The following is a 19,919-nucleotide window of genomic DNA, read 5'->3' as shown; positions in this document are numbered from 1 at the left end:
GCACCACTCAGGAAACCGTGGCCAAATTATTATTTCAAGCCAGGCGTTCTATAATTAAATACTGGGTAAATAAAAGAGTTCCATCAATAAAAGAATGGGAGAATCAAGTCAAATGCGTGGTTAAGAGTGAACTATACAGTATTGGATCCTGCAGAAAAAAAAAAGACTTTTGCTAGGCAATGGAGGAGGTGGCTGGAGTAGTTAGTGGCGTGGCGTGGCGGGGCTGGAGAGATAGGCGACGCTGCGAGAGGCGAGTTCACATCTACTTCGGGGCCCTGATGCAGGTTTCGCTGAAAGAACAGGAGCAGCCTGCAGCTTTGTTCTTCCAGTCAAAACCACCAAAACACAAAGGAGCCCATGATATCTCAACAGGGTTTGTCAAGACACCATTTGTATCGGTTGTGGTTTCTGTTCACGTCCCCAACGTTAACAGAGCCTTGGAAAAGTTCAGCACTTCATGTGCAGACACAAGCGAGATAAGTTTTACTATTCTGGAGAACCCCGGGAACAACCTTTTTGGTGCAGAAAATGGCTACGTCTCAACCAGCAAACAATCGAGCTCTGGACATACTTTCCCAGTACAGAACCTTCGACATACAGCCCGAAAGTTTTATCAGTACACAGGGGTGCACCTAGCCTTCCTGCTGCCTGAGGCAAAAACTGAACCCCCCCAAATTCCAATTTCTTAAAATTTCCCCCTCTCTTAAGCTCATGCCCCTTTGGCTGACCCCCTTCTTGCCCGTAACTGGTGCTGCCTGAGGCGATCTCCTCACCTGGCCTCATTGGTGGTGCACCTCTGTTAGTACAGTACGTGCAAACGTTTTATATAGGAAGGTAACACTGGGTGTAATGTTACATCAGATGCATTCCTCTCCTGTGGTAAAATATGAATTTATTATTAAAAAAAAAAAAAAAGTTCGGGAAGGCACACGGATTGAAAAATTGCTCAAGTAAAAGTTCTGTAAACAGAGGATTTGGTTAAATCCAGAATGCTTGAAAAAAACAAAAAAAAAAAAGGCAACTGATGACGTCATCTCGTAGGTAACGTAGCCCCGTCAGAGTACACTCGGTGACAGAGTTCAATGGTAAGGCAAACGGCGTACCCTATCCTCCAGAGCCAAGGTACGACGGTAGTGTAAGCATACATAATAGAATTTAAATATAGATTTGCTATGCTGGGTCTATGCGGATTACGAATCCATTTTTTTTTTTTCCCTCTTTTGCTCACAGTATACTAAAAAATAAATGTACGACCATTCGTGTACCACCGCCAATTATTGGCAACAGGTTGCTTAAATCTTTGCGGAAGGGGGTGACAAAAAAACCCGCCCAAAGTTTTAGACCTCCCAAAAACGAGGAGAAGAAAAAGTTCAGGGTTCTCAGATGGGAAGACTAGGCCGTGTCGTATTTCTGTAGCGCCTCCTCCAACTTTAGCGTCACTTTTTGGAAGAAGATAATTTGTTGCTGTAAGTAATGCTGCATTTGTGACTTGAAGTCCCGCACGCGGATTTTGTGAAAATGTTGGATTTCGGCCAGGGTGGCGTAGGTGATAACGTTACAGCGTTCTTGGATTTCGGTAGCTTTTTGCGGCTCCATCTTGCCTTCTTCAATGTGCTTCTTGCTTTCGCGGACTTTGGCCAGTGCCCCTGTGAAGGAACAGAGAGGAGGGTTACGGACCATGCGCCACACTAAATTTCCATTGAAAGAAAAATATCAAAAATATATATTTTTTTTAAAATAAACACACAATCTAAGGGACCATTAACACGTCCGCATGTGTTTTGCAGTCCACAAATTGCGGATCCGCAAAACACGGACACCGGCAATGTGTGTTCCGCATTTCACGGACTGTACATTGCCGGCATTATAATAGAAAATGCCTTTTCTTGTCCGCAGTTGCGGACAAGAATAGGACATGTTCTATTTTTTTTCGGGAACGAAATTGCGGACCCGGAAGTGCGGATGCGGACAGCACATCGTGTACTGTCCGCATCCGTTCTGGCACCATTGAAAATGAATGGGTCCGCACCTGTTCCGCAAAATTGCGGCACGGATCCGGACCCAACTTGCAGACGTGCGAATGGACCCTAAGACTGAGCTACCAAAGACATTTGTATTCTAGTTATAGAAAGTTATCCCCTATTCACAGGATAGGGGATAACTATCAGATTGGTGGGGTCCTACTGCTGGGACCCCCCCCCTCCACACTGGTCACAAGAACAGGGGTCCTGTACCCCGTAAGGCTCCCTGAAATGGACAGAACGTCTGGTTGCAAAAGCGCTCCGCTGATCCTGTGGATAGAGGGTAACTTTCTATAACAGGAATACCCCTTTAACAGCAGTGCAGGAAAGATGGTCGACCCCATAATAATGCTAAAGAAGTAGAAATATATATATATTATATATACATACACACACACATACATACATACATACACATATACATACACAGAAAATAATTAAATAAAAATTGATTAGAAATAAAGATGTGTCACTATCGGGTTTTAAGTGGCAGAATAAAATTCTTAATCGTGACATCGGATGTTCCAGTAACTACTCTGTTACACGAGGAGGATTGCCGACTTTTGGAGACCTGCAACGTCTTAAAGTCATTATACAGAAATAAAAAGTCCATTATAAAAGGCCTATTAATGTACATCAGGGGAGGGGGGGTCTCCTTTAATAATGATGGGCATTGTTTCACTCCAGGTTTTATAAGTGCAACGCTGCTGTAATAAAGAGTGCAAAGTGCAAACTCTAAACCCTTCCTAGCTGACTTGTTATAGGTTTTATAGCCGCCATTGCTAAACATCAGCTCCGAAAAAGAACCAGTTTCCCTGGAAGTCATGAAATCAGGGGAGAACTCCGCCCTGTGTATGGCATAAAGTACAACCAATGAGACAATGAGAGGTTTTGACTTTTACACCATGTAAATCAGAAGTCTCGGTCTAGAGAGGTCAGCAGCCGGGAGCACCGAGAATGCTGAGAGCGCTGCTTGCATGGCTACAACCACATTGAAATTAAAGGGTTATGCCATGATGGATGTAAAAAATAAAATAAAAAAAAATCAGACATCATACAGCACATGGCAATCTCTTTCTAAGAAAGCTAGAACCAGCCTTGGACCTCACATGGATCCAGAGATCTCCTCATTCATTCCCGACAGCTTAGGAGGGTGTCCTTTCTGCCGGTGTTCTCTCCCTATCGCAGCTCAAGGGCATGTCCTTGTAACTGTAACCGATGAAACAGCTAAAAAGATGGAAATGAGCATGTGCGAAACATTATTATTGACTAGTTCAGGGCTATGATAAATGATTAATTACATGCAATGTAAAAGTACTGAGATCCAGGTGCTGGTTTGATAAATATGAATATATTTCACAAGACAACCCGTTTAATGAAACTTCTAAGAGTAGGGGCACACCCACATTTTTAGGTTTTTATACCTTTCATTGATTTCAATTACGTGGTGTATGTACACACACAGGAGCAGTACCTGATGATGAATACCCTTCGACTCCCTTAAAGCAGTCCACCGCAAAGATATAAAGCGTCACTGCACATCCTCCTGGGAGAGGGGAGAAAGCGGCTGACAGGCTCCTCTATGGGAGAGGGGAGAAAGCGGCTGACAGGCTCCTCTATGGGAGAGGGGAGAAAGCGGCTGACAGGCTCCTCTATGGGAGAGGGGAGAAAGCGGCTGACAGGCTCCTCTATGGGAGAGGGGAGAAAGCGGCTGACAGGCTCCTCTATGGGAGAGGGGAGAAAGCGGCTGACAGGCTCCTCTATGGGAGAGGGGAGAAAGCGGCTGACAGGCTCCTCTATGGGAGAGGGGAGAAAGCGGCTGACAGGCTCCTCTATGGGAGAGGGGAGAAAGCGGCTGACAGGCTCCTCTATGGGAGAGGGGAGAAAGCGGCTGACAGGCTCCTCTATGGGAGAGGGGAGAAAGCGGCTGACAGGCTCCTCTATGGGAGAGGGGAGAAAGCGGCTGACAGGCTCCTCTATGGGAGAGGGGAGAAAGCGGCTGACAGGCTCCTCTATGGGAGAGGGGAGAAAGCGGCTGACAGGCTCCTCTATGGGAGAGGGGAGAAAGCGGCTGACAGGCTCCTCTATGGGAGAGGGGAGAAAGCGGCTGACAGGCTCCTCTATGGGAGAGGGGAGAAAGCGGCTGACAGGCTCCTCTATGGGAGAGGGGAGAAAGCGGCTGACAGGCTCCTCTATGGGAGAGGGGAGAAAGCGGCTGACAGGCTCCTCTATGGGAGAGGGGAGAAAGCGGCTGACAGGCTCCTCTATGGGAGAGGGGAGAAAGCGGCTGACAGGCTCCTCTATGGGAGAGGGGAGAAAGCGGCTGACAGGCTCCTCTATGGGAGAGGGGAGAAAGCGGCTGACAGGCTCCTCTATGGGAGAGGGGAGAAAGCGGCTGACAGGCTCCCAAAGAAAAAAAAAAGGATCAGCATGTTGAAGCTCCCATACAGACGTCATTCCTGTGCCACACTTCTAATGTGCAGTCCCAGCAATAGTCTTTATTTTACCTAGATAACGACTGCAAACTTCAGATCAGTAAGAGACATGTAACCCCAGAAAAACAGTTGTCGCTTGAGGGACCCACTGAAGGGGGGGGGGGGCCGACTACTATCTCGCCATCCACAAGATACCTGCCAGGTGACAGCGATCTCACCCAACTCCACACGTATGCTCGGTGTGAATGGGGCGAGAGGAGGAAGCCACTGCCAGATATATCTCCAAGAACAAAATAAATTTGATATGTTAAATTCCAACTACCTAATCATTACCCCACCTACCCCCCCAACATCTGTCATCGGGGGAAAGTTGGGAGGCCCCCTTACACCTTAGATGGCTAAAAATGAGCAGGTTCAGCCAATATATGTCTAAGGTGTATGGCCAGTTATACACGTTGTGTAATTGAGCTTTACTCTATTACATCATTTTATGTGGCAGTAGTCATAGCAGTAGTGGCATATGTGACAGGGTAGTGACAATAGTAGTGGCACATATTGCAGTAGTAGCAGCAGCAGCGGCACAAGTGACAGCAAATATTACAGGGCAGTAGCAGCACAAGTTACAGCAGTAGCGGCAGCACATGTTACAGGGCAGTAGTAGTAGCAGCACATGTTACAGGGTCCTGGTAGTAGCGGCACATGTTACAATAGTAGTAGTAGCAGCAGCAGCAGGGCACGTCACAGGGCAGTAGTTACGCCGCACGTCACAGGGCAGTAGTTACGCCGCACGTCATTCTCCGGCAAGGACTGTCCCGGATTAACACATTTCTAACAAGACGGGCAGCAGAGCGCTGCTCAAGGACAGTGTTACTGTGGGAAGGAGAAAGCACAAGCAGGCTTGACCTAGACAATAAGTAACACAAGACGAGCCATCATCAGCCCAGGAAACTATAAAAAGCAACCACCTTACACAGTGATCACACAAGACCGAACCTGGATGGGTTCCCAATGATTTAAGGACAAGATTCTGGACCCACCATGTCTGAAACTTCCAGCGACAGACCTCAAGGCTTCTACCAATATTTTATCAAGACACTTTGCTCTTTAAGAGGACCTTTCACCTCTCCTGACTTTTTTTTACAAAAAAATAAATAAAAAATTAAATAAAAGAAATTAAAATTAAAAAGGACAAGATATTCCTGTGCAATAACAATTCTGAAGCATCTTTTCACATAACTGTTGTTCCGTTCCTCAGTAATTGCTACTAGAAGTTTATTAATGAATCTGCAAATGGGTGTTACCAGCTGGGGGGGGGGGGGGGGGGGGGGGGGTGTCCCTGCACAGCCCGTCACTGGCAGAGTCCATATCACAGAGTCCTCCAAAAATAAGGCTACTTTCACACTGGCGTTTTGGCTTTCCGTTTCTGAGATCCGTTCAGGGCTCTCACAAGCGGTCCAAAACGGATGCATTCTGAATGGAAAAGGATCCGCTCAGAATGCATCAGTTTGCCTCCGTTCAGTCTCCGTTCCGCTCTGGAACGCCTGCAGCGTTTTGCTGTCTGTCTAATGAAGCAGAGCCAAACTGATCCGTCCTGGCACACAATGTAAGTCAATGGGGACGGATCCGTTTTCTCTGACACAATCGAAAACGGATCCGTCTCCCACTGAATTTCAATGGTGTTCAAGATGGATCCGTCTTGGCTATAGAAGACATCTTCTATAGGTTGTATTATTGTAACGGAAGCGTTTTTAACTCACCTTAATCCACTTGATTGCGAAGCCCGGCATCTCCTTCTGTCTTCATCTTAGCTGTGTGGAGCAACAGGACCTGTGGTGACGTCACTCCGGTCATCACAAAGACAGAACAGAAGCCGGGCTGCGCGAACAAGTGGATTAAGGCGAGTTAAATTTTATTTATTTTTTTAATCCCTCCAGCGATGTTTTACTATGCATTCTGTATTCAGAATGCTATTATTTTCCCTTATAACCATGTTATAAGGGAAAATAATACAATCTACAGAACACCGATCCCAACCGCGAACTTCTGTGAAGAAGTTCGGGTACCAAACATGGGCGACTTTTCTCACGCGAGTGTAAAACGCATTACAATGTTTTGCACTCGCGCGGAAAAATCGCGCATGATCCTGCAACGCCCGTGGGAAACCAGCCTAAGTGAGAGGTGTCATTACATTCAGCTGATCTAGTCCTACAAGGCATTGTGCCTGGTCTATCAGTCAATTTCCTGGTGCATAACCCCATTAAAGGGGTATTCCCATCTCAGACAATGCGGGCATATCGCTAGGATATGCCCCCATTGTCTGATAGGTGCTGGGACCCACAACTACAATGAGAACAGAGCGGGGAAATGAATGGAGGGCGCAATTCGCAGCCACCCTCCATTTCTATGGGGCCGCCGAAAATAGCCGAGCACTGGCTCGGCTATTGCCGTCTGCCCCACAGAAATGAATGGGGGCATAGGGCGCGCATGCGCAATGCGGGACCCGCACCTATCAGACAATGGGGGCATATGCTAGCGATATGCCCCATTGTCTGAGATGGGAATTCCCCTTTAATAATATATTATGGGGGTATATAGAAATATGCCCAAGCACTATTTATATGTCCTAACAGTCATTGACAAGAGAGCGCCCTGGGCTATTTCCATAGTGTGGTCAGGGTCTGTTTTATCGTGGCACTGAACGGGTGCACTGCCCGGATCAGAGCGCTCCAATCCTTCCAGCCGTGTCCATTTCTGCCACTTTAGGCCGAGTCTCCATGGGATGGTCCTGGTGCTGCAGACCTAAACTCGCCCCAAAAAGGCCAATGAATCTGAGGCACAGCCTTATAGCACAATTACCAGACAACGGATAGGTGCCTATTCACACACTGCGGCCATAGGTCATTACTTCTGCACAATTTTCACCAAGCTGCTGTCTTTTTGTACTATTACAACAATTATTTTTATATTTTACCCGTGCCGAATGTATAATCACTGTAAGGGCTCATTCACACGAAATGTCTTTTTGCGTTCCGTATACGGAACCATTCATTTCAATGGTTCCACAAAAAAAAACGGAATGTACTCCGTATGCATTCCGTTTTTCCGTTCAAAAGATAGAACATGTCCTATCATTGCCCGCAAATCACATTCCGTGGCTCCATTCATGTCAATGGGTCCGCAAAAAACCCCGAACACATACGGAATGTACTCCGTATGTCTTCCATATCCATTCCATTTTTGCGGAACCATCTATTGAAAATGTTATGCCCAGACCAATTTTTTCTATGTAATTACTGTATACTGTATATGCCATATGGAAAAACGGAACAGAACCACTACTGAAACAAAAAACTGATCCGTTAAAAACAGCCCACAAAACACTGAAAAAGCCATACAGTCGTGTGAACGAGCCCTAAAGAAGACACTACTTTCATCCCCCCCCCAGTAATAACCATTCTGGAGCATCTATTCTTATGGCTATGTTGTGCCATTCCTCTGTTATACCTACTAGAAGTTCATGAAGAGATTAGGGTCCATCTGGGTATTACTAGATAGACCTTGGGCACTGGCAGCACTGATTGGATAGTGTCAGACTGTGCAGGGCCACACACCCGTCAGATAACACCCAGCTGGACCTTCACTGCAAACCGCTACAGGCCAGATGATAGCGTTACGGAGTTTGTCAATGACGCCATTTCTAGTTCTGGTTTGTGACACGTGCAGTGTTTTCATAGGGGCCGTGTGTAGAGTCCGGTCGCCATCAATATCTTCACATACTGTCCACATATAAAGCGGTCAATAGTCGGGTGAGGCGACCTGTCCTGGCCCCACTGGTCAGTCTGCAACCTTAAAGGGGCTGTGCCAAGTTTAGAAGTTATTTCCTATTCACTGATCGCTGGGAGTCTGACCACTGTGCTCCCCACCAATCCCGAGAATGGGGGGTCCCGTTCCATGGATCTGGCGAAATGTCAGGTGCAGCATGCGTTCTGCCGCTCCATTCATTCTCTATGGGATGGCCAGAGATCGCTGCATACAGAGCTCGACTATTCCCAGCACACCCATAGAGAATGAATGGCGTGGTGGGGGTGCATGCCCGACCTGCCACTCTGTCAGATCGAAAGAACAGGACCCTGTTCTCAGGATCGGTGGGGGTCCCAGCGATCAGACCCCCAGCAATCAGTTAGGATAGGGCATAACTTCTAAACTTGGCAAAACCCCTTTAAGTGATCATGTGTCAGCAGAAGAATTTATTTCACTGTGGATTTTACAATTTTTTCTCCAGTGGATCCTTCAAAGGGGTTTGACCAATTCAGAAAAACATGGCTGCCTTCTTCCAGTGCTATAGCACTATTTACGTCAATGGAGCCAAGTGAGAGTTGTCAGTCAGCAAGTAGGTAGTCGTACAGAGGGTACCAACATGTAAAAGTGAGTCATTATGGGCAGCTGGTAAATTCCGGACAAATAGGTGCCACCCCGGAGACGCCCCTAAACAGGACGGGACCACCTATTTCTCTGTGGGGCTTACACAAACCCACTCATTTGCCGGGATTTGCAGCCCCTGTAAATTTGGGACTGATATCAGACTGGTGGGGGGAGGGGGGTGCAGGGTGTGAGACCCCGCCAGTCAGCTGTACCCAAGCAAATCTGGTGGTGGAACCGGTGACAGCAGTAACCAGCTCCGTCCACACAGCCCTGCAGTTTGCCACCTATTTCCGGCACCGGATTAATTCGGGAACAGCTGATCATCGGGGGGTAGGTTGACGAGGCATTGGAACCATGCCATTCTAATATTCATAGACATGGCCTATACACAGGAACGTGAAAAAATACTGGATGACCCCTTTAAAGTCAAAGCAAAAGTATACAAAATCATCATGCAATGACAAAATACTGCATAAAATAAAAAATAAAAAAAGATTATACAAAATATAAAAAGGGAGAAAACAGTATGACATTATGACCAGTCTAGGTGGCATTGCTACTCTCGCAGGATTTATCTTTCCTGATGTCCTCATGTGCACGAAGGTGGTGGTACATGTGACCGGGCTGCCAGATGGAGTCTCATTCCCTACGAAAAAGCAAGAAGAGCGTCCACAGAGGACAACCTGGATGATGCAGCTAACAGCCCAAAGCTTGATGTGGGAGTCACACGTCAGCAAGAATATCTAGTAGATATGGTGGGGGTGAACCTTGTCTAAAACGGAAAAAACTGGAAGCGCAGACCTGGCATTTTCTTCCATTTGACCCATGACTGGAAGAAAACCTGGTTCTAAATTTATTTGCATCTATTCTCTAACCTCGTAAGGGAACGTTCACATCTGTGCTGGAAGCTCCACTTGGGGCCTACAATGCAGATCCTTCAAAAAAAAACAAAAAAACAACAGAAACGGGAAACAAACGGACCCTTTTGTAGAAAACGTCTGTTCAGCGCCGTTGGTTACCCTAACGGAGCAGAACATAAATAACTAGCGCAGATGTGAACATGACCTAAGGGTGCAGCTACACTTTCAGGCTTTTTGATGCAGTTTTTGAATCCAAAATCAGGTTTGGATCATAGGAGGACAGCTAGAACGTCTCCACTTTTTTCAATCCTCTCCTGGTTTGGCTTTCAAAACCTGCATCAGAAGACCTGAACGTCTGGCAGTACCCTTACTGCTGCCCATTTTCCACCTTCATGCACATGAGGACATCAGGAAAGATAAATCCTGCGAGAGTAGCAATGCCACCTAGACTGGTCAGAACGCAGCTTTCCTAGGAGAAAAGGATGAGGATGTCACCTCCAGGACATAACGACCATAGTATCACTCCGTGTCCTGGAGCCTAGGGCCAGTACGCAGCAATTTCCAAACTGGTTTTGTAATGCTGGATATTTCCAGTTGCAGCCCCATTATTATAAAGGGAGGAGCGCTCGTCAGCAGCACAAAAGACATGAATGTCACTGCGAGGACATCAACCAGAAGCAATGACTCATTATACAGGAGGAAAGCGCTGGGAGAGATTATTTTACCTCCAAGTCGTCACCTGATACACCGGAGACACTTCACACGGACAAACACATTCCCAAGGATTTAAAGGGCACGTCCCTATATAGTAATAACGACCAGGAAAGAAAAAGCCTCGGCCCATATCTACTAATCGTAAAGATGTCCGAAGCTTAGAGAAGACTGTATAGTGTACGACACTCAATGAGGCCAGGTTAGACGGCTTGACTCATTTACTCCCAAAATCATATAGCAAAATATACTGGTCCCCTAGGGGACAAACAGGTAAAACTTGACATTTAATACAAATGCTTCTAAAATCATAGGCGCTAGAGGAAGGGCCATGGGTGAGAACATTCCTGTTTTGCTCAATACATTGTTTTTGTCACCATACTATGTATGTCTTGTTTAGGCCCTTTGGGCTGTCTTATAGTTGTTTGTATTAGAGGCCCTTCCTCTAGCGCCTATCATTTTAGAAGCATTTGTATTAAATGTTAGGGGATCAGTATATTTTGTTAAGACTGTATAGTGGACAACCTGTCGAAGGATGGACCATGATGCCTTGTTCTAACCTCAATGTCAAATGGATGGCACGGGTGCAGGTCCTTGAGCATCCTGCTGTAATGGCCAGCATCAGAGTTTTCTCCGATCTCGCCTGTTTCGTGGCATCTAAGGAGTTTGACGGGGGAACTCAATCCAAAACGCAGCACCTTCACGAAATGTTGCAACGCCCCGAGGCTGAGCTTCCACATGAAACCCCACTCACCCAGAATTTAAAGGTAATACCTCTATGGACCAAGAAAATTTGTGCAGCCATTGGCCACCGCATCGAAGCCCATGCAGACTGCTGAGCTCATAGAAAATCTTCGACTGAAGAAAACTGTAACCGCCTCTCATAAGTAAGCAGGGCGATCACTCACTGACAGGTAGCACAGATTTTTAAATTGAAACGCAAAATACATTAGAAAGTAGAAGAACATTGCACAACCACTAAAGCATTTTTCCCCCATAATCGATACTTAATAGGCAAACTACAGGACAGGTAATAAATGTCTGCTCGCCGGAGGTCCTACCAACCACGAGAACGGGAGTCCTAAGCCCCCCAAATCCAGACACAAAGATGCAGCTTTCACATATGAAAGGATCTATATGGGGGAATTGCTCCCCACTTGTACAAGCCAAGGTTAAAGGGATTGTCCCATGAAAAATATTCTACAGCAGCACCTGGATCTCATTAATTGCAGATAATTAAAAATTATAGATACTGAGTTATTTAATTAAATCTGTATAGCGCCACCTGCTGTTCATTCTTTTTCTAATTTCTCTGTCCACCTCAGTGAGGTGGACGCACATGTCCAATCCCATCCTTCAATGGTCACCAACTACAGCAAAACACACACCCCCTAGAAGGACTACTTGAAATAAATCTAGTAGAACAATTGGAGCAATGAATGTGGAGATCTCTGGATCCATGTGAGGTACAGGGCTGGTTTAGTTCTATTAGAAAGGGACCGTCATGGACTGTATGTGTCATAGGATAACCCCTTTAAGAACAGGCAATCGCTGGGCATTGCTCACAGACCCTCAGTAGTCATCTAATTGTCAGGTCAGGTCCCTCAAAAAGGGGATACCCATGTCAATGAGCGGGCATACAGGTGACCTGATGAAGGTTCCAGAGAATAGCTACACATGAGGGTAGGAGATCTGATGTCGGCTGTGTAGAGTCCACCAGCAGCAGCCATAAAGGTGCCCCAGTATGCAATCTGTAGACCTCCAAAAATACAGCTACACCTTAAGTTCCCTCAGGCTGCACAATAAGTAATCCCGCAATGTGTGGGCGACCAGCTGAATGTTGACAGGACGTCACCCCCCATGGCACTGGTGCACGGGGAGGATATTTGCACAGATAACAGCAGCGCGGTGTGAAGTCATCAGAGGAATTTCACTAACCACTGTGAGCTCCTCGGCCTGCCAATATCCAGAGGCCTCCCTGTTTTGTGAAGTAACAGGCTCTGCAGTGTGTGTCTACATGGTCCTCACACAGAAGACAAAACCCAAAACAAGCTTCACATTCATACCAGGGGGTGCAGAGGTAGTAACTGTACCTGGTGCCTCCTCCTATGAAGAAACCAGTTATAAATGGGACATGGTAGGTGGAGGCCCTGGGGCTAGGAATGAGCGAATAGATTCTAAGGAACAGATTTGTCTCATTAGCAAGTTCTTCACCTGCGAGGGGCTTGAACTCTTATTAATGAGAGGAATTGATTCGTTAGAATTGATTGGTTCATCCCTACCTGGGACCGATGTTGCATTGGGGCCCAAAAAGCCTCAAACCAAGCCTCATTCATACAATAAGGTTCTGGGAGTTCCCTACTCTACTAGGACAGATGCGATACTGGGTATTCAGAAACTATGGCATATGCACTGGATGGACTGTGGCATGTGGAGGGTCCCACCCTAAACGTGACATTTTGACTAGAGATGGTAAAAGGTGAATTGTGTTATGGATTCCGTTACCACGGACCATGACGCAATTCTATGACTGAATGTATAACGGAATGCCTTTCATTCCATCATAATAGAAGTCTACGGGCTGCAAAACAGATCCATCCCATTTCCGATATTCAGGAGAGGACCGAAGGATACGTTTTGCAGCCCATAGACTTCTATTATGACGGAATAAATAACGGAATGCCTCTAAAGGCATTCCGTCATAGAATTGTGTTATGGCCCATGGTAACAGAATCCATAACGCAACTCACCTTTTACCAGTAAACGAATCGCAAATTCGCTCATCTCTAATTATGATACCAGTTCTTATACTTTACTGGATGTGGGTGCGGCTTTTAAATACTACAGTACATGTATTGAGGCAAATCCACAAAAAAGGTATGGGACACAGCACGCAATACAGAGTAGTATATGGCGGGCGACACCACTGGCTTTACGCATGTGTCATTTTGGCCAATTTTAAGAAGGATATAAAGGTGGCCTGTGTGTACATTATCATCCAGCTTTCCCAGAGATAGATAGAATAAGGAAAGGGTGATCATGTCAGATTTAATTTTAGGGGTTGAGGGTTGAGGTTAGAGGGAAAACCTTTTAAAAGCCTCATCCACGCACAGCAGAAGTACCAACAGATGCTCCACTCCTGCACAAAATAATGTACATTCATGCACGTGTGTCATGAAAAATATTGTTTGTCTTTACAGGTGTTGGACTACAAACATTTACCAGAAATCCACAGAAAACAAGGGTCCCCTCTGTGTGAATGGAGCAAAGTGATCCGGCAAGCAGTTCCGTCGCCGGAACTGCCTGCCGGATCCGGCAATCTGCATGCAAACGGACAGCATTTATAGACTGATCCGGATCCGTCTGACAAATGCATTGCAAGAACGGATACGTCTCTCTTTGTTTGTCATACGGACAAACGGATCCGTTTCTATTTTTTTCCCACATTTTTACCAGTCCGGAAGGACGGATCCGGCATTGTGGTATTTTTAATGCCGGATCCGGCACTAATACATTTCAATGTAAATGAATGCCGGATCCGGCAAGTGTTCCGGAATTTTGGACGGAGATAAAACCTCAGCATGCTGAAAAGTCCTGAAAAAAGTCAAAAAGACTGAACTGAAGACATCCTGAACGGATTGCTCTCCCTTCAGAATGCATTAGGATAAAACTGATCAGTTCTTTTCTGGTATTGAGCCCTAGACGGAACTCAATACCGGAAAAGAAAAACGCGAGTGTGAAAGTACCCTGAGGGTGTCGGGTCCTGGTGCGCAGTAAGTGCCTTGTATGGTTTTTTTGAGTTGTCAGCCCAACCTGGGGTACTATATATCCTGGGGCAATATATTTATACTGGGGGCACTATGAGGGCAATGGGTACTACGGGGGCCATTATATGTCCTGGAGACACTACAGAGGGGTATTATATATACTGATGGCACTCTGGGGGGCATAATATATACTGAGGACACTGCAAGGGCTAGGGTTAAAATAAAACGCCAATGATATTTATCCGTTTTTAACATCCATTGACGTCCAGACGATCAAGTTCTCACCAAGCAGCCCATCAAAGGCACTTGACTGCTGAGGCCAACTGATATCTACAGCGGTGACCTGGTAAATAGTCATTTACTGTTGCTGGGGGGAGGTTATATCACTTGGACAAACCCTTTACCTTTACAGAACTGCACAGCATTTACCAGTCTTAGTTCCTGGTGAAGTTGAAAAAAAAAAAAAAAACACACTATGAACACCAGCTGTGTTGGAAAATACCACCAAAATCTACCTCCAAAAATGTCCACCACCCCCGTCACCGGCCTCTGTTGACTCATCTGCCTGCAGCAACCAATAGGTGGCAGCAGCGGTGGTGTCTGGCTGCTGCAGTTTAGTGACGTTATTATGGACAACACAACCATGAAGAATTTTAAAGGCAAGTCTATTTTATTTTATTTTTTTCCTCTTCGGAGGAGAAAAGCCCCTTTAAGCCATTCATTAATAGAGAACATCTTGTCAGGCTGCCTAATCAGGACAGAGTGTGAACAGGGCCTTAAACCACCTCCAATAAAGTACCTGTTCCCCTATAACCAGTAAAGCTTGAGGTCCGCTGGCCAGATCCTACTGACACAATGGACTATGGAAGAAGACGACGCCTCTTCCCGAGTACCGGCCCCGACACTTCACTGTGGACGTCAGATCTCATCAGCTTGATGAGAAACACAGGAGACGCTTCCACTCTGCTACATATGAATCCAAGAGATAACCATCCCACAGGGAGGGAGATGATGAGGGCAGAAACCTCCATCTGCTTTCCATTGAAGTAAGAGTCTCCACATGTGACACACAGGACGACATAGGAAAGATTCACCTCAAACACCAGAGAAGACGAGGAACCTTTCATAAGAAACACGCACTACACACAAAGTGGGGGAGTGAAGGACGTGCGAGGAAAGTAATCTTGTTCTGATCCATACTGGACAGATACAACGCGGCGTGGCTGTACAAGCCGCAATGGTCACGCCCAATTAATTATGGATTGGCACACGTAGGGAACAGCCATGACTTGTGAGCCGTGCCAAATCTATGGTGTAAAATACTACTAATAAGTTTGTCAATCTGTCAAGCTGCGGTAAAATTGCGGCACCACCGCGACCAGTGTCTCCTTATGGCACATTTAGGAACCTGCCTAAAAGAAAGACGGTCCACAGCAACCAATCACAGCACAGCTTTCATTCTGTACTTGGCACTTGAAAAGTGAAACCTGCACTGTGATTGGTTGCTATGGGCAACAAAGACAGTTTTCATAAATCTGCCCACATAATGTTTTGCCAATTCTAGTGACATTTTCCGCCACGTGAGGTGACAGTGATGGACACTTTTACCACCACTCATGGGCAACCAAACACCATCACAGCCTCAAATTCCCGGAGCTCTCTCTCCAAAGCATGATATGGTCAGTCTAGTAGCCAATACCATAGCATATGGCATACCACAGAAACCAATCACATCACTACTTTCAAACCTTCTGTGGAAAAATGAAGTCAAGATCAGATTGGTTGTTAGGGGGGGGTCTAAATTTTTCAGCTGGTATGAACATAGAAGAGAGCTGGAGCCCCGCCATCCACAAAAAGGGTCAGGTATGAAGCCAGCCCAAACCGGTCACAGACAAGACAGAGCCAAGTCCCCTTGAGACGAGCACATGAAGCTGAGGGTATTGAAGCTGACGAGAAAGGAAGAGACGCGACACCGGGCAGTCCAGGATCTACTAACTACAAGGTGTCTACATGTCATCGCTGGTCAGGGCCACCGTCACGGCTCACACACGGGCCGTCACCCAGCTTTCTGAGAGTCCTGATGCAAGAGTAGGAGATCCATCATAGAATAACTAGGAAACTGCACATCCAGGTATCTGAGAAAGCTTGTTGACAACCCTAAGGGAGCCATCCTTGTTGGTGGTCACCCAGATTTCAAGAAACGTATTATAACTAGAAAAAAAAAAAAAATATTTTTTTTAAAAATTAAAAATAAAAATTACCAGCACGACAAGGAGAACGCCCCATTTACTTGCAAGTTTACCGTAATTTTAGAGTCAAATTAAAGAACGCAATAGCCAAGTGTCCTACAACCATTCAATATGATGGAGGCACCAACAAGAATATCTTTGAGGAACTCTCACCCATAACAAATGCAGGCACAATACAACCAGGAGGTGTGATGCCAACCATAAAGGGGTATATCCACCACAAGTTAGAAATGTCATAGAAACGTGAAAAGTGAGCATCCCAAATGGTCGGACCCCCATTGCGTCAATATGCCATATGTGTCAGGTGGGAACCCCCTTTAAGACCCTACTACTTATTTACTTGTGTCATTCAATGCCCAGAGAGCAGACCAGACATGATTGACTAAAACAATACGAAATCCTTTCAACTTTTACTGCTGGCTTCATCAATGACTACAGAGAAAGGCGGCTGTGCAACTTTGTCTTAACTCAAGTGCAACTCTCCCAGCTACATTATGGGGGTCTATACTGGTCCAGTAGCATGTCTTGTATACGGTAGCCCATAGACTGGAACCTAAACGACTGAAAGAAACAAGAAAACCTGCACTTCTGTGCAATCTGGCGCTTCCACCCAACTTCTACACACTCCATACAAGTCAACAGAAACCTTGCAGGACATCTGCACCGGCTTCTATAGTGGAAGATAGAAAGTTGCACAACTTGGGTGGCACAATTGTCTCCTCGTGCCCCCTGAAGTGCAGCACACAAGACCTGTAAGAGAAGAGAAAGTGTGGGGAGGGGGGTTACCTCTCTGGACGTGGATGATGTCAGGGAAGTTGGCCAGATGACCCTGATACACTGCTAGCAAGTCCATGATGGGATCCAAGTCCTGGCGAGGCTGTTCAGCAAACATTTCCCCAATGGCATCATAGGCGTCCGCCGTAAAAGACATCGCCTGGTTCAGTCCACCAGAAAAGGGCTGCTGATCAATCTCAAAGGCCTGACCTAATCCCTTGAAGGCCATTCCCACCTTCTGGTACTCTTTCTTGAAGCCTGAGGCTTGCTTTCGGGCAAACTCCCCAACTGTCTGGTTGAGAAAGAGGACTCCTTCATCCATCCTTTTGGCAAATGACTTGAAGGCGTCCAGTTTGGCCTCTACTTCTTGCACCTCCAGTACAGGGGCACCGGGCATGGTGCTGAGGGTCAAGAAGAAGTTGGCCCCAACCATCTCATCCTTCTCACACTTCCGCTTGCCTTGTTTCCATGCTTTCTCATCTGAGCAGGTGAGGAAGTGCTGGAACGCATCACAGCGGGATAGCACAGGGTGGCTGCACATATGATCCATCCACCACAGCAGGCCTTTCCGCCGCTTGGAGATAAAGTCCTCCTCAAAGCGGCCAGTGGCTTGTTTCTCAGGGATGCGGGGTATGGAGATGACCGGGAACTTCACCAACAGTCGGGCGTAAAGCCAGTCGAAGTGCTTGTAGCGGCGGTGGACTTGCAGGCCGGTGTGGCTCGGCAGCAGGCGGTAGGAGATGTAGCTCTTCATGCCTTTGAACTTGGTCTGTTTGGTGGGTTCATCTATGGTGCAACCAAAGGGGTAGGGGTTCTCTTGCCACTCTGGCCCATGTGGACCCTGCACCACACACAGCTTGTCCCCATCCCGAACAAAACCCGCCACCTCCCCAAGCACAAACGCCTCGCCACCGCTCTTCACGAAAGCAGAGAAGCGGTTGAGGTTGCGGCCAACGGTGGCAGTGCCCTTGGCGGCCTGGGATGAGGTGGTGGTGGATGAGGTGGTGGTAGAGTAGGAGCCAGGGGTTGACAACCGGTACCTGCTGCTGTCGTAGTCATGGAAACCGCCTCCATAGTAACCAGGGGCCGGGGCCTCATCCGCGGCTGTGGAGCTGCTGTCGTCCCACTCGTCGTCCCAGTCGTCATCGCTGGGCTGGCTGTGCTGGTACTGGAGGGCGGCGGGCCGGGCCCCGGAGTACGAGAAGCTCTGGCAGCTAGGGGGCGCCACCGCAGGCTCGTACCCGCCGGGGGGCAGGTTAGCGTAGCGGGAGTCTGCTGAAGGTGGAGGCGGCGGCGGAGGAGGAGGAGGGGGACCGGCCACTTCTCCCCGGACGATCTCCACATAGGAGGCAGGGAAGAGCCCCCGCTCCCCGCTGCTGTTCACTCCCTCCAGCCAGCCCTCGATGTCCTGCTCGCTGCACAGGCTCAGCACCTCCGACTCCCGCAGAGACGCCTCGCCCGGGTTCTCGGCTCGGAAGTCGTACAGAGCGCGGGCCCGGATAGCCATGATCGCCGGCAGGGAGCAGAGGCGGCGGCGGACCCGGGGACGTGGAGCGGCCGCTGGAGCCTGGACACTGAGCTGTGACCGGACGGAGCTAAGCAGGAGCCTGCGGCCTGACTCCTCCCCCGGCCCCGCCTCTCCTCCTGTCATCGCCTCCTCCACTGCCCCATCCCCGATCTCCCGGGATATCCGCCCCGCGCCCGGCTCCTCCAGTGTCCGATACAGTGCCCATAGTACCCCGCCACTGTGCCCATAGTACTCCTCCACTGTGCCCATAGTACTCCTCCACTGTGCCCATAGTACTCCACCACTGTGCCCATAATACTCCACTACTGTGCCCATAGTACTCCGCCACTGTGCCCATAATACTCCACCACTGTGCCCTTAATACTCCACTACTGTGCCCATAGTACTCCGCCACTGTGCCCATAGTACTCCGCCACTGTGCCCATAGTACTCCTCCACTGTACCCATAATACTCCTCCACTGTGCCCATAGTACTCCTCCACTGTGCCCATAGTACTCCACTACTGTGCCCATAGTACTCCACTACTGTGCCCATAATACTCCTCCACTGTGCCCATAGTACTGTGCCCATAGTACTCCTCCACTGTACCCATAGTACTCCGCCACTGTGCGCATAATACTCCACCACTGTACCCATAATACTCCTCCACTGTACCCATAATACTCCTCCACTGTGCCCATAGTACTCCACTACTGTGCGCATAATACTCCACCACTGTGCCCGTAGTACTGTGCCCATAATGCTGCCAACCACACTGCCTCTATAATACTCTACAACTGTGCTGCACCATGATACTCTACCCCTGTGCCCTATACTACTACCAACCACACTGCTCCTATAATATGCTACCACTGTGGCCCATAATACTGCCATCCACACTCCTTCTATAATACTCCATGATACTGCCAACTACACTGCTCCCATAATACTCTACCACTATGCCCACTGTGACGCTGCCCATTAATGAATATAATACTGAGGAGGGGGGACTGTTAACACTGCACCACCAATGCATATAATTACCCCTTAAATACAAATGTATGCTGTGGGTGTCGGCACCCGGCGTCAGTGACAGGGATCCCGCCCTGAGGGGTTAATTTATGGTGTTCGGCAGGATCGCCATTCCCTGTATTTAAGGGTTAGTTATATGC

The 19,919-nt window shown here is 47.6% G+C and overlaps 1 protein-coding gene across 1 annotated transcript; it reads right to left on the bottom strand.

Annotated features, from left to right (window-relative positions):
* Positions 1 to 712: 712 nt before the first annotated feature.
* Positions 713 to 19,188, bottom strand: SNX18 (sorting nexin 18). Its single transcript, XM_040421239.1, has 2 exons — positions 17,252 to 19,188; positions 713 to 1,646 (listed from the first exon to the last, which is right to left on the bottom strand). Exons 1-2 carry the CDS (start codon positions 19,080 to 19,082, stop codon positions 1,393 to 1,395), a joined length of 2,085 nt encoding a protein of 694 aa, XP_040277173.1. The 5' UTR covers positions 19,083 to 19,188; the 3' UTR covers positions 713 to 1,392.
* Positions 19,189 to 19,919: the final 731 nt, after the last annotated feature.

The sequence above is a fragment of the Bufo bufo genome, chromosome 2 (assembly GCF_905171765.1).
Source record: "Bufo bufo chromosome 2, aBufBuf1.1, whole genome shotgun sequence".
Taxonomy (NCBI): Eukaryota; Metazoa; Chordata; class Amphibia; order Anura; family Bufonidae; genus Bufo; species Bufo bufo.
Note: the sequence above shows the minus strand (reverse complement) of the source record. Positions and strands in the feature narration are given on the sequence as shown.